At 39.7% G+C, this 21298-nt stretch overlaps 1 protein-coding gene across 1 annotated transcript in view; it reads left to right on the top strand.

Moving 5' to 3' along the window:
• Positions 1 to 1267: 1267 nt before the first annotated feature.
• T265_03802 (hypothetical protein) overlaps positions 1268 to 21298 on the top strand; it is a gene marked incomplete at both ends in the record, with an annotated part of 38759 nt that continues 18728 nt past the window's right edge. Inside the window, 5 exons of the mRNA XM_009168373.1 lie at positions 1268 to 1362; positions 6948 to 7032; positions 14672 to 14821; positions 14866 to 14934; positions 17738 to 17844. Of these exons, the coding sequence (XP_009166637.1) occupies positions 1268 to 1362; positions 6948 to 7032; positions 14672 to 14821; positions 14866 to 14934; positions 17738 to 17844 (506 nt within the window). The remainder of the gene's footprint in view (positions 1363 to 6947; positions 7033 to 14671; positions 14822 to 14865; positions 14935 to 17737; positions 17845 to 21298) is intronic.

Below are 21298 nucleotides of genomic sequence, written 5' to 3'. Positions count from 1 at the left end.
CGACGTACGGTGGCTGTAACGGTTTCTTCACCTGATCAACCCTAACGAAAACGAAGTCACAATATTGTAGCACTGGGGAGATTTGTGATGCGCGAGTATGTAAACGCGTTGGTTGAGCTCTGAGATTTCTCACAAAGGAGCGTAAACGATTAACATACATTGTTGGGTCTACTCTCACAGCTTCCTTCTGCTCAGCAGCAAACTCGCCAGGGAGTCGGAGAGGGCTGCCGTAAACCATTTCGGCGGTCGAACAGCCTAAATCCCCTTTCACTGCAGACTGGATCCCCAAAAGTACGAGCGGGAGATGCTCCGCCCAATTTTGAGGACTACCGCAATCAATCAATGCTGCTTTCAGCTGTCGATGGGAACGCTCGACTAAACCGTTTGCACACGGGTGGTAAGCGGTAGTGTGGATGTGCGTCGATCCAAGGAGACGGCTAAGGTCTCCAAAGAGCGAAGACTGGAACTGTGGGCCGCGGTCCGTAGTGCTTGTTGTTGGTACTCCGTAATGGGCAATCCATGACTCGAGAAAAGCATGAGGCACGGTTTCGAAGTGTGTGTCTTTGATCGGCACGGCGATAGGCCAGCGTGTAAAACGATCAAGGTATGTGTAAACATACGAAAAATTGTGCGACGGAGGCCACGGGCCAGCAAGGTCTATGTGAACATGGCTAAACCGACTATCAGGACTGGAAAAATGACCGAGAGCAGTAACAGTATGTCGATGGACTTTGCTCTTTTGACACGCAATACATTAACGAGGTACAGAATTTGTATTGTGTCCATATTTCTTTTTCGTTCATTTTAAACAAAAGTTATTCGGTATGAAGAGAAGAGGAGTAAGCTGAGATTTTAGCGAGAGATAGAAAGTGGTACAAACTGCGTAATGATAAGTTACAAAGAAAGTACAAATGTACAATGGTCAGAAGGATCACCATAAGTGTGGAGGCAAATAATGGTAGTGTAAGGACGTGTTTGAATATCGGGTTTCTCGTGGTTTGACCTATTCCCACTGAAGTATCGACAATTCCGAGGAGACCCACTTCTTACTTATGCCCTGTTCGAAAAAGATTTGGCCAACAGGTTTTAGCCGTTGACAAAGCAATCACACGGTCAGGATATGGTAAGATTTCCAAGTTCAGAGCACACATTTTCATTGAGCAAGATCTTCTCACATTTCGAGCAGTTGCTGAGTGGAATAAATTTCTTCCGACAGTTTTCCACGATCCATCTAGAGCCCAGTTCGTAGCACTATAGGACACTTTGTATGCCAGTCATCGCACGGGCGAACATATTGCCAAACGCTGACAAATTAAAGAGCAATACTGTACACTTTTTTCACTTGTGCCTTTCAGGTGAACGGTAGCCCGCTGAAGGACAGGAACAAAACAGACCCGAGAAATTTGGGCGAAAGTTTCGATCAGCGAATCCATAAATGAAGAGTCGCAGATGAGCGTTGTTTTTGTAGATCATAATTGCAGATTTCTAGGTCATTAGCTTTTGGCGAATACCTGAATAAAAATTGTTGAAGGGGCATACTCTAATACTGATAAAAAGAAGAACCTTCTCATCATATAAGTAATTTCTACACGTGTACGTATCTGTGAGTCCAATGTTGCTTCTACGACATTGTTTTTGAATGCATCAATTCATATGTAGGATGGACCGCAAGTCAAAGAAAATTACTATTACCACAACCTTTGTTTTCCCATTTTTCTCACCTGTGAGGAGTTCATGAAAGGCTTCGTAGGGTATTTAACAATAAAGTTAACATTACTTTGGTTTATATGCACTGCTGCAGAGTTATTTCACTGTCTGTCCCAGCTGCACTCCGTCTTTGCTCAAGGTGAAGCGTTTTTAAATTATAGTCACTGGCCGCTTACACGGTTTCTATATGCATGTGATGCGAGTGTTGTCGTGACACCTAGTGCGCCATCGAGCGACTTTGTGGAGCTGTACAGTCTCAAATGAGGTATTTATCCTGCAGGTCTACTGTGCATGGGACGAACCAACGAAAGATTGCTTACGAGTTGTGGTAATAGCATCAGCGCGGCTGTTTGAATAACACAACAAATCCTTGATGATTTGTTATTTTCACTTAATTATTAAGGCTCCTAACCGGAAAAATCTTATTTACTAATAAATCCCTAACTCACCGGACCTTGCGGATTACTTAGGGAGTCTTTGTCATGAGGATAAGCACATAGAGTCAATGGAGGTGTAAGCACATTTCAGAAGCACTCATGCACAGTAAACTATCGGTTCTGCGCATATCCGAAATTTTTTGTGCCGACATATTTTTTTTAAATATTGATAGGAATTTCTGTTGATGAACTCCCGTTTTTCACTAAGAATGCCAGTTCGAAGCTCTTATACTTGCCTTATTACTTTGTTAACAAGGTCGCATTAGGCAGCATACTGAGCCTAGCTTTTATTTATTATTTGTGATTGAAGCAAAGGAAGCTCATGCAGCAGAAAATTTGGTTGACAGTTAGTGGTACTCAGGTGGTAACCAGACGCTAAACCTATTTGTCAGTTTCACCTAAAGTATCGTTGGTGTTTACCAGATGCCTAACGAAGCCAACGGCTTCCAGTATTTCCACAGACAACTCTGGCTCCTCACCTTGTTGAAGTACAAACGGAGTGTAGCAAAGCTGTCTTTCACAGGGTTTTCTTAAATATATCCTGCATACTGCGTTGCCGCTGGATTGGAAATTAGGGAAAAAGAATACGAGTTGACTTTTCCTTAACAGGAAGTTAAAGAGAAAGTTAACCACAACAGAATTGATACTGCACCCAAGAACCAATACTACGTAAAACGCACCTCTAAGGAAGACATCCTACTAGCGGAGCTACCTAAGCGCGTGGCTATGGCACTAAACAGACATGTATTGCTGCAGAACCGCCTCTTTGTAGCCGTGATCATGAGTAAGCATCACATTCAATCATGAGAAAACAATCTACTGGTATATCACTTTATGCCAACTTTTTCAGCAGTTTCCAAGTGACGTCACGCAAGCGAACTCGACAAATGCCTTCACACTTTGCGATGGAGCACGTGCTAAACTTATCTTCTTCAAGATTCAAGATCAAATTAATATAGCTTAACCTCCTGGATGCTGAAATTTCTCTGTTTTTCGGTTTTTAAGAGGCTATTAAAATGAAGTAGCAAAAGAATTTTTAATGTTTAGACACTTGACTAAATGACTCACGACATGATATATTTTGTCTCGTCAATTGACCCATTAGATTTGCAGACATGCAATGAACTCCGTAATTCAAGCTGCTGGAATACCAATTTTTGTGATTTTTGGCCTTAGTGTTGATAAGACATACCCAAATGTTTACGGTCTCCATGATTTTGTTAGACCTTTTGTATTTTGAAAGAGAAATGACTTTCTTGAAGTCATGGAAACTCTATGGACAATTTTAAACACCGCCCACCTTCATATATTTACAACGAGAAACGTTTATCTTCCGCCCCTTACAATCGATCGCGCTTGTAGTCTTGAGGTAAAGCGCCAGTGCCAGAAACTTTCTACATAAGCTGCGTTGTTTAGGCAGACACATCAATCAATCCAACATTCAGATAGCAGAAACTAAATATGCGGTTAAACATTGAAACTCGATGGACTAAGTGACAGTGCCGTTTTAGACGTTAGGTGTGAATGTATGTATGTATGTATATATATGAATGTATGTGTATATGAATGTATGTATATATGCATATATATGCATTTATATGCATAATATAGTTGACACCAGTCTCCGACACCCTTAACACGATGAACCTGCTTTTCAAATTCAGGTGTACATCTAGATAGGATCCACCAGAAACAACCAGCCAATGATACATGAAATTTTTCATTTAAGCGAATAGATAAGCCTGCTTTCTCTTCTTTGATGAAAAAGATCGGTGTGATCTCTGTAGAAATAAGTTAGATTCGGACCGCGCTAAAAATATGGAACACAGGATTGTTCCATAAACGTTTCTTAAGAAACTCGTGTTAAGCTACCTGAAAGAAACAAGCTTATTTTCACGTAAAATATTCGTTGTTTGGTATCAAGCAAAATCTATCTTCAAGTCAAACATCCCAGGTATCTTTAAAAGCCTAGCGTAAAACTGCCTCAGTAACTGTGCGCAACGTCAGTACAGGCGATTAAGCTGAAGCCGCTAAGAATCTTTTACACCAGGTGATAACCACTGCTACCCTCAAATATTTTGAAGGACTAATGATCTAGCATGCGTCCTAGAGCGTCAGAAAAACTGCACTATTACTCTAAGGGTAAATATCACAAATCATGTGGCTACAAGACATTACCAATACTAAAATGACTTAGTTCACCTTCGCAGATCGACTTAGAACTAAACTATAGGGCCATAAATTTGCGTACGCAATAACATGAGGGTTCCAAAAAGTGAAATTTTTTCACAGATCTCTTGTTGAATAGGAACAGCTTGATTACTTGGTTGATAACTGCATTGTATACGTAAACCCCTAAAAGATATTCAATTGGATGCAACTTATTATATCACCGGAGAAATCAACAAGCTCTGAAATCAGAGTCCTGATACTGCAGTAGACAGAGTGATTCTTAGTAGGGTAAACGATTGCACTTCGAGTAAGCAAAAGCGTATCAAATCTCTTACTGACGTATAGAAAATTGGGGCTCTACTTGGAAACATTTACTGTGATCTGCTCTCTTTTGAAGCCCAAGCCGAAGGTCCTAATATCCGCTGTTTGCTGAGGACCCAAATTTAGGGAGGGTCGGCAATCATCCTTTAAAGTTACAGGCAACAATTAAGACAAATTAAGACTAATCTGTTGAAACCCATATTTTGTTGCACCTAAATAGTTTTTCTTTTCATTGTTTTTAAAATTATGAATGTAAGGACGTGCTTACTTCAGGCCACACCAGAGACGCAACTCGCAACTCTAGAGATTGCCGAAAACTCTACGACAACACACTTCCGGCTTTATCTGGTGGTTAATCAATTGGACACAGTCTTTAATTTTCCGGACAATCTCATTTTCTTCATTAACTAAAATTGCTCGAAATTAGCAATTTACACCAATTTACGTACCAGTTTCTTTCAACCGGAGGCTTACCTGGAACACAACTGAATATATAGTTTATAGTGCTAGTAAGCAACTCAACGTGCTGAAACAGGCCGCCTCATTTTGCAGTTGGCATGACACGTCAACATTGCAGTATACCCTTTGGGCGAAAAACACTTATTTAAAAAAGAGGTGAGTCAGAACGTTGGTCTTTGATCTAAACCAAGCTTACCATTTGTGCAACTGGTTTGTGCATCAAGATAGACAGGGTTATTCAAGAGAGATTGGTGGTTCCCTTAGCATGTTTGTGATGAAGTTTGCTTATTTAACTTGATAGGCTTCTGCAACATCTCTAAACTAACCATTTCAGGATGTAGTCTGTTTAAAATTATAAGTTCCTCAATAATGCAGCTTTAAAGTTGATAATCGGCAGAGCAAGTAACGCTTTTGACAACTAAAGGAAATCTTGTGGCACGTAACTTTGGTCATAAAGAGATGATGATCATAAAAAGATGGCAAAATTGCAGCCAAACTACCCTGAACCGTGAGTTTTTGTAATGGTGGAGGACATAAAACTGAAGTATCAAAAATGAGAAAGATATAGGGCGTAAGATACTAAATTCAGTATATTGGTTGGATATTCAACAATATTACAATAAAATATGATCCACAACTTGAACATCAAAACTATTTCTGCCGCTGAATAGTTCTCTGCGGTTTTACGGAAAGCTGTATGGAGACATACCGAGTGCATTCATTATTGAAGACCGCAACACATCAGGCGAATTGCCTAAGGCAAAACGGCCAACTTACTGCCAGCTGTATCAGATTAGAGTGCTGTTTCAAAGGTTGAAGTCAGCCACAACATAAAGATTTTTTTAATAAACAGCATAAGATAAATGAGGGGTTTTTCAGGTAAAGCAGATTTGCATTTTTGTTAGTGAACATGAAAGTCACTTAAGAGTTGGTAAAGACATAGTAATAAACGCATTCCTTGCGCGCTAGGTTTGGTGTTACGGTGTACTTTGTCAACTGTACTATGATTTTAGGTCGAAGTTTACAGACAACTTGACACATAAGACGTGCAACGCTTGGCAAATAAGCGAAACCCACAACATACCTCACGATATAGAGAAAAATAGTTTGTTAAACAAGCGATCATATTTCATGGAACTCCTTAAGATGGGTATGCAAAATTTCGACTTTTTATTGGTCTGTGCCTGGACGTCTACTAGCACAGTACTTCTATCCACAAGTCCACTGGATGAGCAAAACATTTTTCAAAAATTTTACGCTATATCATACTTCCTATTGATTTGTAATTCCTCAGACCATTGTCAGGTACAACTTTGGCCACATATTATCCCTCTAAACGACGACAGATCCATAGTGAGCGTACAAGTTCGTGTAAATATTTTCCAAATGCAAATCAGTTGTATGTTGTTGAAGTCCAAGACGTTCGTGGGCTACAAGTCAATGCCGTCCTCCATAGCCGACCGCTCAAGAAGCAGCATATGATGCAACCTCAAAGCCTGTAATATAAGGAAGCCTGAATACCGGTTTACTCAAGGCCACAACGGCTCTCTTCGACGAAATAAAGGTGCGGGGAGATAGTTAAGCTACGCGATATCAAACAGGATCTGATCTCCCATGGAGGAAGGTTTCCGTAGAAGGTTTAGGACAGTATCATGGTGAAGGAAAGAAGTGTAATATAGTCATAAGTACACGTTACAAATATTTGTGTTTTATGGCTATTAACCAATTCTCCTTTGTGTGAGTTAAACTTTGTGGTCAAATAGCCAACGAACCATGTGGCAAACAAAAGTTTAAGTAACGTCTTACTGTAACTGATTCGATTTCTGTTTTTACTGTTATTACTACTTTCAGTCGGCAAGGTTTGTGGAACTGCGGCAGTTTTGCGCATCCGCACCGTATCACAGCACACATGGAAGAAAGAACGTCCACCTCTGAGGTACAGTGGAATTTCAGTCAATAAATGCTTCAGGGAATCCGTGCATGTATTGTATCTTCACACGTTGTTACCAATCCTATAGAAGCACTTTAAGGATACATGCATGTTGTTACGTCGCAGGCGAAAACTTCTGATTACCAAACCCAGGAACGTGTCTCTTTGAGCAAAGCATATACACAGCGTATGACTTATACACGATTTACGTAACCGCGTGTAGAATCGCTTCATGCAGATAAGCGCAACAAAATGAACTTAGATACCCCCCGGAAACAGTTAATGAAACAATTATCCGTAATGAAAGCACGTATTGATCTAAATGTCGAAATGCTAGTTTACAATCCACTTTTGAAAGTAAAGCAAAATAGACAATTCAGTGTTTGCCTTTCAGCTGCATCCAGTAATAGACAACGAATATCTATTACTAAAGTTTCTTGTTACTGGTAAGCGTTTAGCACTTCAATGCTGCTGAATATTTAAAAGTCATGCATAAATGCCTCTAACCACGATACTTCTAATAATAATTTGACTCTTTAGGAATGCAAGACAACATACACGCGGGTTTCACGTCCCGTATAGTGTGAACGTTTGAGTCGAATTATCCAGTAATCATATAAGCTGCAGTAAATACGCTTTTACTTAGCTTTAAAGTAATCATGGTGACATCATAGATGGTATATGAAGATAGGGATTTCCACAGACAGAAAAAACAGGAGCAAATGAAATAAGACGAGTTGACCTAACGCGATTTCGATTACGTTACTTCTAGGGTTATAAAAGCCAACGATAATAAGCAGTCATTGTTAAAATTGTTTAAACCCGTTTAAATTTGGTAAAATGGTTTAAAATCGCTTTGCGACTTTATGGAAGTTCAAGGAGTAAAAACATCCGTTGTATGGAACCTTCGAGAATGTTCTACTCACCTGATATAGTATCATCTTGCAAGTTTGAGCAAAGTCCCTTTGTCTTCGTCTGCAATCAGCAAGCCTGACAGTGACATAGAGTGTCAGGTCTGAAGAAGCTGTCTTTCTTGTTTCCTCAAAAGGTGCTAAAAGGTGTTAGGTTTTCGCTTACTGTGCTTTTTTTGAAGAGCAGGTTGGTCTTATTGCCCATCCTCTAAGGTGTAATAGTTGTTGCACCTTGCATTCCTGCGGTGATTTTACCAACAGCTTGTTCTTGCAATAGAGTACCTTGGTAAGGGTTGTTGGCTCAAATAGAGAACTGCTTTTTGAAGGAATAATTATATGAAAGGCAACTCTTCCGTACTGTCAACACACAAATACGTTCTTTTTTGAGTTGTACGCCAGACGGAACCCACTGCACTGACTTTGGTTTTCAAACTTACTGCGCAGATTCAAACAAGTATACTAAAACGGCAATAGGGTTTCTAGATTTATGCGTATGAATTTTTCTGCTTGGCACTTTTTTACCATGTGATATTCATCAAACTAATGTTAATAAGTGATTTTTCAGCCTTTGAGCTTGTTGCGTCACCTGATGGTTACCCTAAATTTATATACATTGTACCGGCTGGTAAAAATCCCTTGTTGGCTGAATTAATATGGGTCAAACAAAGCCGGGCTAGTTCAAGTGCCTGAGAACGCTTGTGTTTAGTTTGGCTTGCTCTTCAAATCTAGTCTCCTGTTGAATAATGTAGTGTCAAAATGTTTCCCAACAGATCTACATACACGGTAAAAATGGTAAAGAAACAAGGAAACTTAGTCATCAAGACCATGTCTGTATAATCACTCAAGGCAGAAGCGGTTGGATGCATGTGAAACATTAAATAAAAACCAAAAAGAATGTTTTTTGAGAAGAGTGGAGTTGGGGTCAAAATTGATTATTTTTTCTATGCACGAACCACCCTAGGATACCGTTCTTCCCTGGCTGACAGTTGGCACAGACTATGAGACTGCAACTTGATAAATTTGGTCACTGGCCAGTGAAAAACATACTGCGCAGGATGTTTGCCCACAAGCGATTAGAAAGGCCCGTCAGCCTCAGCAGTACATTATTTATTGCCGTAGGTTACCCAATTTTCTTACTAGTGGTGCAAAAGTAGATTAAGAATGTGACTGCAATCCAGATTTTTAGTCGAACACGGCCGGCGTAGTAAACATAAATTGTACGAATCCTCACTCAAGCCACTGGCCTGGAAACTTCGCCTGAAGACTTCATATGTAGGATAGAATCACCTATCTCAAGAAACCGACAGTTTCACGATGACATTTTAAGGCAACGAGTATGAAAGAGAATACTAGACCAAGGAAACATCTCATAAGCAATATGACAAGCGGTTATCGTGTCAGAAAATCACCAAAGGATAAAGAAGAGGCTCAATATACGGGTATGCTGAGGAAGATAAGTCGCATGGGGCAAATTCGATAGGATTTGGAGATGTGTAGGTGACGTCATATTTGGGGAAGGAATGAACCACGAAACTATACTTAAAGTCACGACCTTTGGTTTCTCAAGAATGTGAAACGTCAAACGCTAACTAGTGTTGCTTACATAATAAACAAGACGATTTTGTTGTGATAAAGGACGGTTTTTATAAAATGACTACTATTCCCACGGAGGCTTAAGCGTTTGCTGACAATTTCACGCAGTCATTTAAAATAAGATAGAGCAAGTGAGGATAGTTTCAAATCACAGCTGTAAAACGCCATCAGCAAATGAACGCGTTCTATCCAGATAGATCCAAAATTTGTTCATGTATCACTACAGGGCGAAGAAGATAAAAATGCACTACCTGAGATGTGGCTGACACACAAGTAAGGTATGATTATACTCCTGCCTTCAAAGAAACCGGCGAGGGCAAGCACATCCTTCGAGGAGACAACTTACGAGGAGCGAAATTCGCCCCACGTTCTTCCATCAAAAGCTTCAACCAATTAAAACCGATAATGAGTCAACTTTAAGTTTCACAGATGGCTAATTCGTTCTTCAAAAGAGAACTCTGTACTGTAAATTCCTGTGTAACACCCAAAAGTCAGAAATGACTACCGTTTTAGACAGACTAAGTCACACGCGTCGCCGTTATGGGTTTCTGTTACAACATGAGACCCTTGTTAACTTGTTCTGACTAATCAGTAATTCATCCTTAAATCTACATGCGGTACATCCGAAAGTTTTGGCGTCTGGTTAATTCAGAAGCCGAAGGATATCCTAAAACTTCAGACGACCATACAAGAACATACTGTCTTGATAAACTGGCAAAGTTTCATTCTCAGTGACCTGGGGACACAGACAAGAAGCATCTTTTGTGCTGCGCTGTTTTGTTTACAAATATGCAGGACTATTAGGCGCCTGGAGCATTCTTTCTATACAAAAAAGAAATTCGCCCCAACCCAGATAGAAGCTTTCCAAACCTTGAATATGTAAATTACGTTTATCTACCCTGTATTGAAGGCTGTTTTTAGAATGAACCCTTTTGAGTAAGCACTCAGCAATTCATAGAGCCCGTTTTTTTCTTGAAAAGTGTGGTGCGCTCATAACGTGGATATGGGTGGACATTTATTCCATTCACAAATTTGTCTGTCATGTAAGCAATCAGTTTACCAAGTCTCACCATAGATGGGTTTAGCCGAATATTTCCATTCAAGGTTTACTCAGAAAGGGTTAGCCATCTGAAAGTCGCTTGCTTCTCCAAGGGTTCGAGTAAGTGTGATTTGTAGAACGACATCTCGTTTATTGTGCCAAACGAAACATTAGGCGATCTTTTGTAGCACACTCATAAACTGGTGATTCGGATGATCTCAATGCAAGCCTTTTATTAAGATCAAATAGAGTCAATCACTTCGCAGTATCGTGTTCTGTATTTGTTAGTTGAATGTCGAATCGTTTTGTGACTGCCGGACAGGATCCTCTTAAACGGAATGTTGAAATATGGTAGTTTAGGTGCTTTGCGGTACAGTTTTTCAAACTAATACAAGATAGAACCAAAATAAGGTAGTATGAATTTAATTTCAGTTAATACCATGAGGTATTTTTCATGGTAATGCTCAGTGTCAATGTAGAAACGTTGACTCATTATGTAATCAGTCATTACCGCGTCCGCTGGAAAATCCCAGTACCCGTGCTTGTTTCTTGTTTTATGTGAGCTTCTGACGAACCTGAAGCTAACTAGTATTCTTCAATAAAATAACTGGCGTTTTATTTTAGGAGTAAAATGTTTTTCGCATTCTTTGAAGTTATCATTGGCCGGAGTGTTTTTATGTGCTTTGATCCGTCCTCCAGTGGCTTTTGGTAATTAAGTTACACCATATGTTTTTTCATTTGTGGAATACTCTGAGTTGAAGCAATATCAAAGCTACAAAGACCCTTATCTTCCCAGAGTCATGGATTAGCAGGATATCTCAGTTCTGAATTGCACTTGACTTGACTTAATCACTAAGACTTTTGAACTTGAAATTTAGTCACTCACGATTTTTCTTGTCTAGAAACATCGACAGAAATGCTGATTTATTGAGTCAAATTGGGCTGAGCTGGGCAAAGAATGCCACATTCATCTCCCTGTGCTGCTTTCAGAATTTCAAAATATGGTGGTGTCGTAATCCCAAATGATTGTTTTTTATGCTATAAGAATCATATGACATTCAGTAAATAAATACTGACCCATTAACTCAGAGGCAAACCGCGGTGCGAGCGATCCCGTCTTATGTTCAACAACCAAAGTTTACTACTGATTAAAAGGTCAGCATTGCAGATGAAACTAATCAAAGTCTGATTCTCAGCAACAACCATTTTTAACTAACAATTTGCATTCCCCGAATTAGAAACAGGGCTTTGAACACAAAAAGCTGCAACATGCACCTGATTTTCAGGCATAGTTAGCAAGTTATTGTTCCTGATGGAGGGGTTTGCAATATACCGTAAGGTTTCTCTACATGAATCAATAATTAGAACTAACTAAATTGTGTTTGTCAATCAAGACGCATCTTTCAAATAAATTCAGACCATAGGTGCATGCGAAGAAGCACTATAAGGCTGTGGTATCCTACGGAAATTCACAAACCCCGCAATTCACTGCATGCTCGACCCATCAAATGAGCTGGGACACTAAACCATTAGGCCGCTGCTGTAGGTTGATTATACTTTTTGGGTAGAATTTCGATTCAAATTTAAAAGTGGTCTGTCAACAAATGATCTCCTTAATCTTCGTCTTAAATCCCTAATCGTTTTAACCCTAAACTATTGTATGATCGGTTTGTTTGTACTTGAGCAATTTAGTCATTTGCGTTCTCCTGGATCCTTATCTAAAAATGTCATTCATTTCACCTTTGAGAAAGATGCCTGTTAACATATGCTGGCAGTTCGCAAGATTACTCAGTATAAGACCTCACAGATTTTAGCCTATTTTTTCTTGATGGATGTTTATTTTGCAGCAATATTAGCCAAAACATCTTTCTGCGGAATAACAAAAAAAGTTTTTCACCATGGGCAAAATCAAGCTTCCCAATCTTAATGATAATTTTCAAGGAGATATATGAACCATTCGGAGTCGATATTATATGACAATTGTAGGACGAACCGGCAATCGTTACAACAAATTTTTTATGCGCTGAGAGAGAAGATTAGATTGTTAACTAGGAAACAAGATAGAGTGGATTAGTTTCACATATAACTGGAAACCCGGGCAATTTTGGGTGCAATTCGCTTTCTAAAAAATGAAGTAAATTTTGTCGGAGTTTCCTAATTACAATAGCAGTTATACGTTCCACTCTCTCCAAAAACAATCGGACTTCAAAATGTTAATTGAAACGACTTGTTCCCTCATCATCTCAAAACTGAGTAGGATAACCCATCTTTCTTAATTTTACGGTAAGGTGCTTTGGATTTTGGGCTCGTTTATCTTAAGTGATCTTAAGTTATCTTAAGTCAACGATGCTACTGTTTCCGTGACAACAAATGATTAGTGTAAAAATTGTCGATAAATTCGACCCTCCTTTTTGGTTCTGTACTCTAATATTCGCATATCGCCTTTATTGTAGATCTAGGAGGCTGCCTGTTTCAGCCAAGTACCTTAATCCTTACTGGCCGTTCTGAGTAATATTGTGTTCTAGTCTTTGAAAGATTCAACTGCTGAAAGGTTTGAGCAATGTTGTAATATTACAGGGTTTTCCAGTCGTTGCTCGACTAGGAACAGTAATACTTGGGTTTTAGGTATGCATTCTTTACACGATCATTTAAAATTCCTGTGCTGGAAATCCACGAATACTTCTTGGACATCATCAATAACACAACCGCGCTTTTTGTCTGAGCACCCATTGAAATTCTAACAGCATAGGGCTAGAAAAATCAGCGTTTCCTTGTTACGCATCGCAAGTAAGAAATGAAAAATGCCAACAAATTTGCTACATATTTTGCTGCAAAATAAATTATGATCACCAAGCTATTAAAAATATTAAATTAACTTGACAAACCGCTCCAGGCCAAAAGTTTACAAAAATGTGGCAGATAATGCAAACTTCATCACAGTACTGGAACACTGAAATCCAGCTCACTGCTAAAATTCGGGTTAAATATACCGGTTTAACTTGCATTAGTAGAATCCTTATTTGTGCTAGTGAGTACATTCACTTCAAGAATGGAAGAAATAAGTTTATTGTATTTTAAAAAGTGGATGTTCTGAAAATTACACGGAAACCGGAATGTAAGGATGTATGAACACTGAAAAATATGCAGACTTTGAGCTGTAAGCACACATATATATATGTATATATAACAAGTTTATGACAAAAATAGTACACGTTGCGATTTAATATAAACTTCACCTCTAATTGAGTTGTATTAGATTATCATTGTCAACCATAGAGGACTTTCCTGGAAAATCATCGACATCAAGATTTGGTGAATGTCACCACAACTAGATGCAATATAATTGATTTTTTCGCTACTGATGAGCACAATCGTTGTTGTAAATCATTGATTTACTCAAGTCTATGACGATATTTTTCACTTCCAACGGAGTGTACGTGCGGCAGAACCTAGGGCATCAGGCGTGACTTTTTACGATATTTTTTTGCCAAAGCAACACGGTTGACAGTGCTAAACATTTACATGATTCCTACGGGTGATAGTTTTGATGAAGAGAAACGCATACATAGCTGAATTTAGTCCTGAGCCAATTAAACATGATAGCCATTTTGTAATTGGAGCGTAGGTTGAAATTCTAACCTACCACGTAAAAAGTCGCTGATACATTGTACTCCTTCACTGAATTGTTATTTGAAAGAAGATGAGAATTTCCAGAGCTAGGACTAGAAAAGTGACACAAGAACAGTCAGTTTTACCTTATGTCTTATATTATTTTTGAATTTTACAAACCACACCTAAAGATGCCATTACATCCAGAGACGTGTACAGCGAACATAGCCCAAATGGACATGCAAATACTACAGACATATCAAATTTTGAAATTCAACAAACTATGCATTATTTTTGGAGAAGTGTTTCACCCTGTGAAGCAGAAAAATTATTCCATAAAATTGACTCGGAATTATGTAAAATAACCCGACTGCATACTTGTCGTCAATAACTAAGCTGTTAGGATTTTGTGACCACATATGAAAGAAAGCTTCTTGCCTGACTTCTACACCAATTCATCTCTCGGTTTCTTGCATTTCGTTGTTTGTTTTAGCCTCGGTCTCCCGACGGCAACATGAGGACAACCGAGGAGCAAATAAAGTTGCTGTTGGAAGAAAACAGGGGACTGAAATCCTACATTGAAAACATGAACAGTGAATGTTTGGAGCTGAATGCCGTGCTATTCGATGAGGCAAACAAGATGGTATGACTGCCACCGTTGACCATTGGTGAAACTGTCCTTTATAGGTCATTTCCGCCCGTTCGAAACAATATATGGCCGAGAAAAAAGCAAAGGAGAATGCACAAGAAAATGAAGTGAGTCCAGTAAAAGTTTGGGGGAAAACAAGCAGCTGCCGCCTGAGTCGACGTTCCTGGTGATTCATTGCTACGGAGTTGCTTATTCCTTGAACGGCACAGATGAATCAACTGAGAAAGCGTTTTGTATTCAACCCACATTGAATTTGAGCATGCGTGACCTGAACTTAGTACGTGATTGCCAGCATGAGCGACGGGGATCTTGTGCCAACGATTTCATCACTGTTTTTTCAACCAGGCCCAGAGACAAATAAAAGCAATTTACCCCATGACCAATTCACAAGAGTAATTTTGGGGGGCTGAATCACGCTGGAGTTGGTTTATTTTTTGTTTCACTTTACTAAACTGGGTGTATGTGGAAGTAAGCTTGCACGCGGTACAACGCTCGACGAAACATAGTGGTTTACTTCAATGCGGAACTACATCATTCACGAAAAATTTCGTAGTCCCCCCGCCGTTGCTACGCACGCAAAGGTGAGGTGCAGACATCTTCACCGCTGAGAGACTTTATACCTTAAGTAATCTCCTAACCTCCTAACGGCTACCAGGTTGTGAGACCAGAAAGCACGTACACTACACTGTGAATACCAGGTCAGGTCCAACGTTCGCTACACTCGAACGTTTCAAAACAAGTTATTGCGCATCCTCATTCTTGCGCCTCTTAACTGCGCTTTTCTACTTGGTTTGAAGAAACATGCACATGTGTAAATCAAAATTATCGCCGGCACTATTGAGCCTGTCCTTCTGGTCCCTTCGTCATAGCTTGATGGTAAATTTTGCTGATGAGCTTAGTGAGCGAACCTTAGAAAGAATACTTAGGCACTTTTCATTCTAAACATTACCATTCTCAAGTCAGTAGATTTTAGAATGACTTGTTTATTAACTCGTTTATCAAATTCTGTAGAAGTATCACTCCGCTGTTCAGCGCGACATTTCTGAATAAATACACCCTTGTCATAAGGATCCCCGGATTCCCACGAACCAATAGCTTGTAACACACCAGTTAGTGCCTCACAGTTCTCTTTACTGCCCTGTTTGAACAAACGTCTCGAAAACCTGTGAGTCTAACCAGCTGTACTGCCCGGTGGAACGAAATCAATCCAACTTGACCATCTCAACAAGTAAATTAGTCAAGGTTCCTATACAACCACACTCATTGCAGTGTTTTCGTGAAGGATAAAAGCATAAAACTATCACGCCCATATGTCTATTGACCGCTCAGTTTTTCATTACAATGCAATACAATACATATTGGAGATGAATCCATTGCAGTCCTAATGCTGTCTGTGTAGCTAAACAAGATGTCATATCTGCAGATCTTCCAGGGACATTTCATCGGTAACATTAATTAGGTCACTCAGTAAGTGTGCTACGAAATTGTCAGTAACTACGCTGTCCAAACAGCCAGTAGTTGGATCTCACGTCAACCGTAGCTCTGACCTTTTAAGCACTGATGGAAAATGCGTCACCCATAGAATAAGGAATTAACGCTTGAATAATGAAGAGGAATAATTGCATCCTTGTCTCATTTAAACACGTTAAACATGAATAAATCTTTTATAATTCACTACGTTTATAAGTTTGCGGTTGTCATTTCAGACTGCGAAACACTGCATCTTTTTCCCCAAGAAAGCCAGAGTAGTCTTGTCGTATATAGAAGTGCTTGTGGAATGATGGAGAGGAGGAAGAATAGGCTAACAATGCGGTAGTCGTGCCAAGCTATAGAGATTTTTTGAAAGGGAAGTCGTTGTAAGGAGAGTAATAGAAGAGTGACGTACTACGTCACATTAGATAAATATAATGGTAATCTAGAAACTGATTTAAGACTAGAAAACTATATCCTAAAAGGTAATGATTGTTAGTGCAATTGCACATACAAATGAAAGGACTGGACTTCACATTCTATGGTAGAAATAAACCCCATCCACCTTAGGTGCCACCCAGATACTAGGATAAGTAAAGGACAAATCACTTTAGTGTACGAATATAAGCCAAAGTTTATCAGCAAGTAGTTACACTCAAAACATCCCAAAAACATGAGTGACGTTTCCCCAAGGGAAACTATCCATAAGGTTGCTTCAAGCAGCCCACTTGACCCGTTTCACCCTTAATAAAGTTCATCAAGTGGATGCATTTGATTCTCCCGCTAAAACCAAACTGGTGTGTAAATGGGTGTATTTAAGGATGAGTCATGTTTTACACCTGTTTAACTATTGTGAATTTCATGAAATCCTTGTTCTAAAAAATTAAATCGTAGACCTTAATTACCCGTGTATCTCCTACTGTGGTTGTCATTTTCTTGTAGAAAGCAGCATATATAATCTTTGAGCATGTATAATCTTTTAAGCAAACTCCCATAGGTATCTGGTTGGGCTTTGGAAAGGTAAATCAAGCAAGTATTTCATCGTAGTGGGGCCTACCGAATGGGTGTGAAGAGGTTGAACAAGTGCCTGTCACACCAGCAGTTCCAAGGTGTTATTTAGGGAACCACATAAACGCGTCCCACAACTATTAACAGAATTTCCATCAAAACGAATTGCCGCCTAAAGCGTACTTGTGGTGCCCCCTTTAAGTTTATTTCGACGTCAATGGTTGTCCACCACTGTGCATAGTGATGGCAATAAAAGTAGACTGGTGGTAAACTAACTTCTTGAAGGAAATCATCTCACGTGATTGTCCATCTGTATGCCTCTACTAACAGCATACGTTGAGGCAAAAAGAACTGTTTTGCGTGTAGAGTTTTGGTCTGTATTTGGTGCAGCTAATCAGCCTAAGTAACTTTAACTCACCGCTCTGTTTTTAGCTGCTACATTCCCAAGTGGATACACTGAAAGCTATTATTTCCAAGCTTCCATCTCCTGTACCAGTTTACAACCCCGACGCGGAAATGAAAATTCAAAATTCCCCAGGGTAAGATACTTACCACCTACGTTTTCGCTTATGTGTAAATTGAATACTTCCCATAAACTCCAGTAACGAAATAAGTGTACACAACTGGTGCACGTGTAAACCAATCTGTCGGATGTCATATCCACGCATATGTGTTTAGATCTGTCTCTCTGGGACGTTTGCAAGAGCTGTACATCGCGTAGCAGAATGGTCTACACACACCTCATGAAAATTACATAACCACCGTGTTTATCAAACACAGCGTCTAAAATCCCAATTATAGAAGAGTGCTACTTGGCGGGTAATGAACGAAGGACACATGAGCCTGTCTACAACGTGAGCCTACAAAGTGAAGGTGTAATTTGCGTGCACAGGTTGACATGGAGACTAGGAAAAATGATGCATGTCAATGTCGCCGTATAAGGTGTCTCTTTGATCAGATGCGCTTCAAGCCATGACTCAAATATTCTTCTGTATTGGCTCCACTGTTTTGTGGTCTTCCAGGATTGAGAATTCAGCTCTTAAAAACCACGTATTTTCTCTTCTTTGAGAAGCATACTTTTGAGACAGTCATGTGAATGCACTAGGTGAAAGTCTAGTATCTGAATGACTTAGATATCAGAACTCACTGAGAACGCCACACTTTGATTGTTGTCTGATTGTCTGGCATTTTGTTGTGAGTGTCTTGAATTTAGTGGGTTACACAATAGAGCTAATAGGGGCAAATATCTAGGGAACACTGTGAAATGATTCTTGAAAGCATACATGATGATTGATTATACCGGCTTAGAGAATTGCGAGCGTTTAAACTAGAACTTGTATCACCCCCATTTGAAATTTTTCGTCATACCCAGGTTGTAATGTTCTAGCCTAATGTCTTTCAATATATTGTAACCATTACTGACGAAATAAATGATATAAAGTGAATGCCGTTGTATATCGTTGCAAAGGCCTCGTTGAGGTAGATAAAACAGTTGGCACAAAAGCAACCTTTGAATACGATGTTAGGATTTCTCCCTTCAATCTAGTTTTATTTTGATGAATGTAGCTCAGCAAGCCTTGGCTAACCGTAAGCCGATTCAAACTAAAAACTAAGATTGTCACATAATGGTTTATTTGATTTTTTATACTATGAACAGTTTCAAAGCTCCTATCTATTTTCCTTTGGGCTTATAGTTTAGCTACGGTGGGATAACCTTTTGGAAGTAAGATTTCTATTGTTGTGTTTAGAAAGTAGGATAGTCATATGCTTTTGCCACAGCGTGTGGTAAGCAGGAGCCTTTAATTATAAATAAACTCAACTCAAATAGCCACCCAAGCATAGCAGCTCCCTTTTGGTGGAAAGCCAACCAGTGTAGATATGAAGGTGTAAAAATTATGTGTAGCCGCAATTTTTAAATGCTCCACGGAAACTTCGGGATACAGCTGACCCTCGGACCAGAAGAGGAAAAGCTACCTAAGGAAAAGCTCACCCTAAGCTCCCAAAAAATTTGTCAATTCCAGTCAACCAGATACTTGTTTTTAGCACACACCGAGTTTTTTCTAGGCGGACGTAATGAACCTAGAAATATCAGTATCATCACTCATCACTCATCTAACCATTTCTGTTTTAATCGGCTTTTACAAATTGCATTCATTGAAGTGCAAGTTTAACTCACGCGAAATAATGTGAGCCATTGTTCAGTCTGGTTGGATTCACTCTTTATTCGGAGTACGGCTAGGAAGTTGTTAACCTTTCTCCATGTAATTTTTGCAAGACCAGCAGCCAAACTCATTGGTCAAATCGATCTAATATATATTAGTGACTGGCATATGAAGCGAGTTTGATGCTCACTGGTGGGAGAGGCGCTGGCCGTCAGCGGTATTCAAGCAAAATGTGTGGTTGCGTCAAGTGATTTTCGGGATATAATTCTAACCTACTCAATTCCTGCAGCATAAATTGTTTGGTTAACGAATAATATGCTGTCAGGGTATCAGGAATAGTATACCAAACTGTCTTAGAACTATTTTACTGAATGATTTACTGTTGTGCCCTAATGCAAAGCGATAGGTCTCACCGGATTTAGAAGCAATTGTTTGTCAGCGGTGAAGCGTGGTGCCACTAGTGCACTGGCCATAGTTGGCTGCCGAAAGCCTCAGAATAAAGATTTAGTCTGCAGGATTGAGATGCAATCTCGTGCTTACTGCGTTATACATAATTTGGGCTCATTTTTATTTGATATGGTCATAAATTCTTGGCACAGAACGAATGACTGGTAGGCTGGTTTCAGTTAGTACATCGCCTTCTCACTGATGAACATTCTCTGCGCAGACGGTCGTTAAACAGAGGTTGAAAACGGACTAGTGCAGGTTAGCAGGCCTGTCTCATTATAGTGTCGATTTTAAACTTGGTGCACATATATGCGAAGGCCAAAAGCCGGGTTCTGATCCCAACATGAAAGGCATTGTTAAGGACGACCGATTCGCCCAGGTGGTCAAGCTTTCTTGAGGTAAGGCACGGTGCGCATTTACTGGCTGAATCGAAACCTTGTTCGAGGGTCACGCAAAACTTGTAGAGCGGATGGCTTTGTTCACGACATTTCTGCTTTGGATACTACGATACAACAATTGGCTCAGGTGCTCTTTAGGACGTTTTATTACATAATATCAGCAACCGGTTTTCTGCTCACGTTAGAAGCTATAATCTTACATGCCCTGGATAAGAGGCTGACTCCGTGGTAGCCTTTTTTGCAAATTCCAATGCTTTTTAAGAAGGAATAATTCCTGCATCGTTGAATAATTGTAGAACAAATTTCATCTCCCAAATTATGCATGCTGTTCGGAACACGTCGTCCTGTTGTGTCAGCCTTCCCATTTTGAACCTGCAAGTCTTGCTGTTCTTGCTCTGTCATTTTAAAACTCGCTGATGGCCGTCTGTATGATCACATCCGTAGTTAGGTCAGTCCAGTTGCTCTTCATGGTGTGCTGAGGTGAACGAGTATTACTACTCAAATTGGCCCAGTGGTAGACTGACTGTGTTCAAAATCAGTATGCTTCCAAGTTGTCGGAAATCGCCCAGGTTGTTTGGGTTTTCCGACGCTATGCTTGTCTTCTATCAGCTAGAAATGTTAGATTTTCGCTCCACAATTTCCTATCAGTTCGAAAGAGTATTCATTTTTTAGTGTGCACTTGGAGCTTGGTGCTTTGATTTTCCAATCACTGTCTAATTTCGAGGGATATTTCGGAAGCTCGGTCTGGCGCTTCCGTCTTTCGGCTTCTTGCAGCACAGTTACTGTCTACTGCTTGTTGGGTGATCTCCCGCAGCCCTTTTAGCAAGGACAAAACTTCGAAAGCTAACATCCATCTGATGGATTTTGCTGGACCTCTGCACCGTGGCAGCCTCATCACGAAAATTAGTTGGCAGTTTTAGGTAGATTATATATATATATATATATATATATATATATATATATATATAGAGAGAGAGAGAGAGAGA

The sequence above is a fragment of the Opisthorchis viverrini genome (genome assembly GCF_000715545.1).
Source record: "Opisthorchis viverrini unplaced genomic scaffold opera_v5_56, whole genome shotgun sequence".
In the NCBI taxonomy this organism is placed as follows: domain Eukaryota; kingdom Metazoa; phylum Platyhelminthes; class Trematoda; order Opisthorchiida; family Opisthorchiidae; genus Opisthorchis; species Opisthorchis viverrini.
Note: the sequence above shows the minus strand (reverse complement) of the source record. Positions and strands in the feature narration are given on the sequence as shown.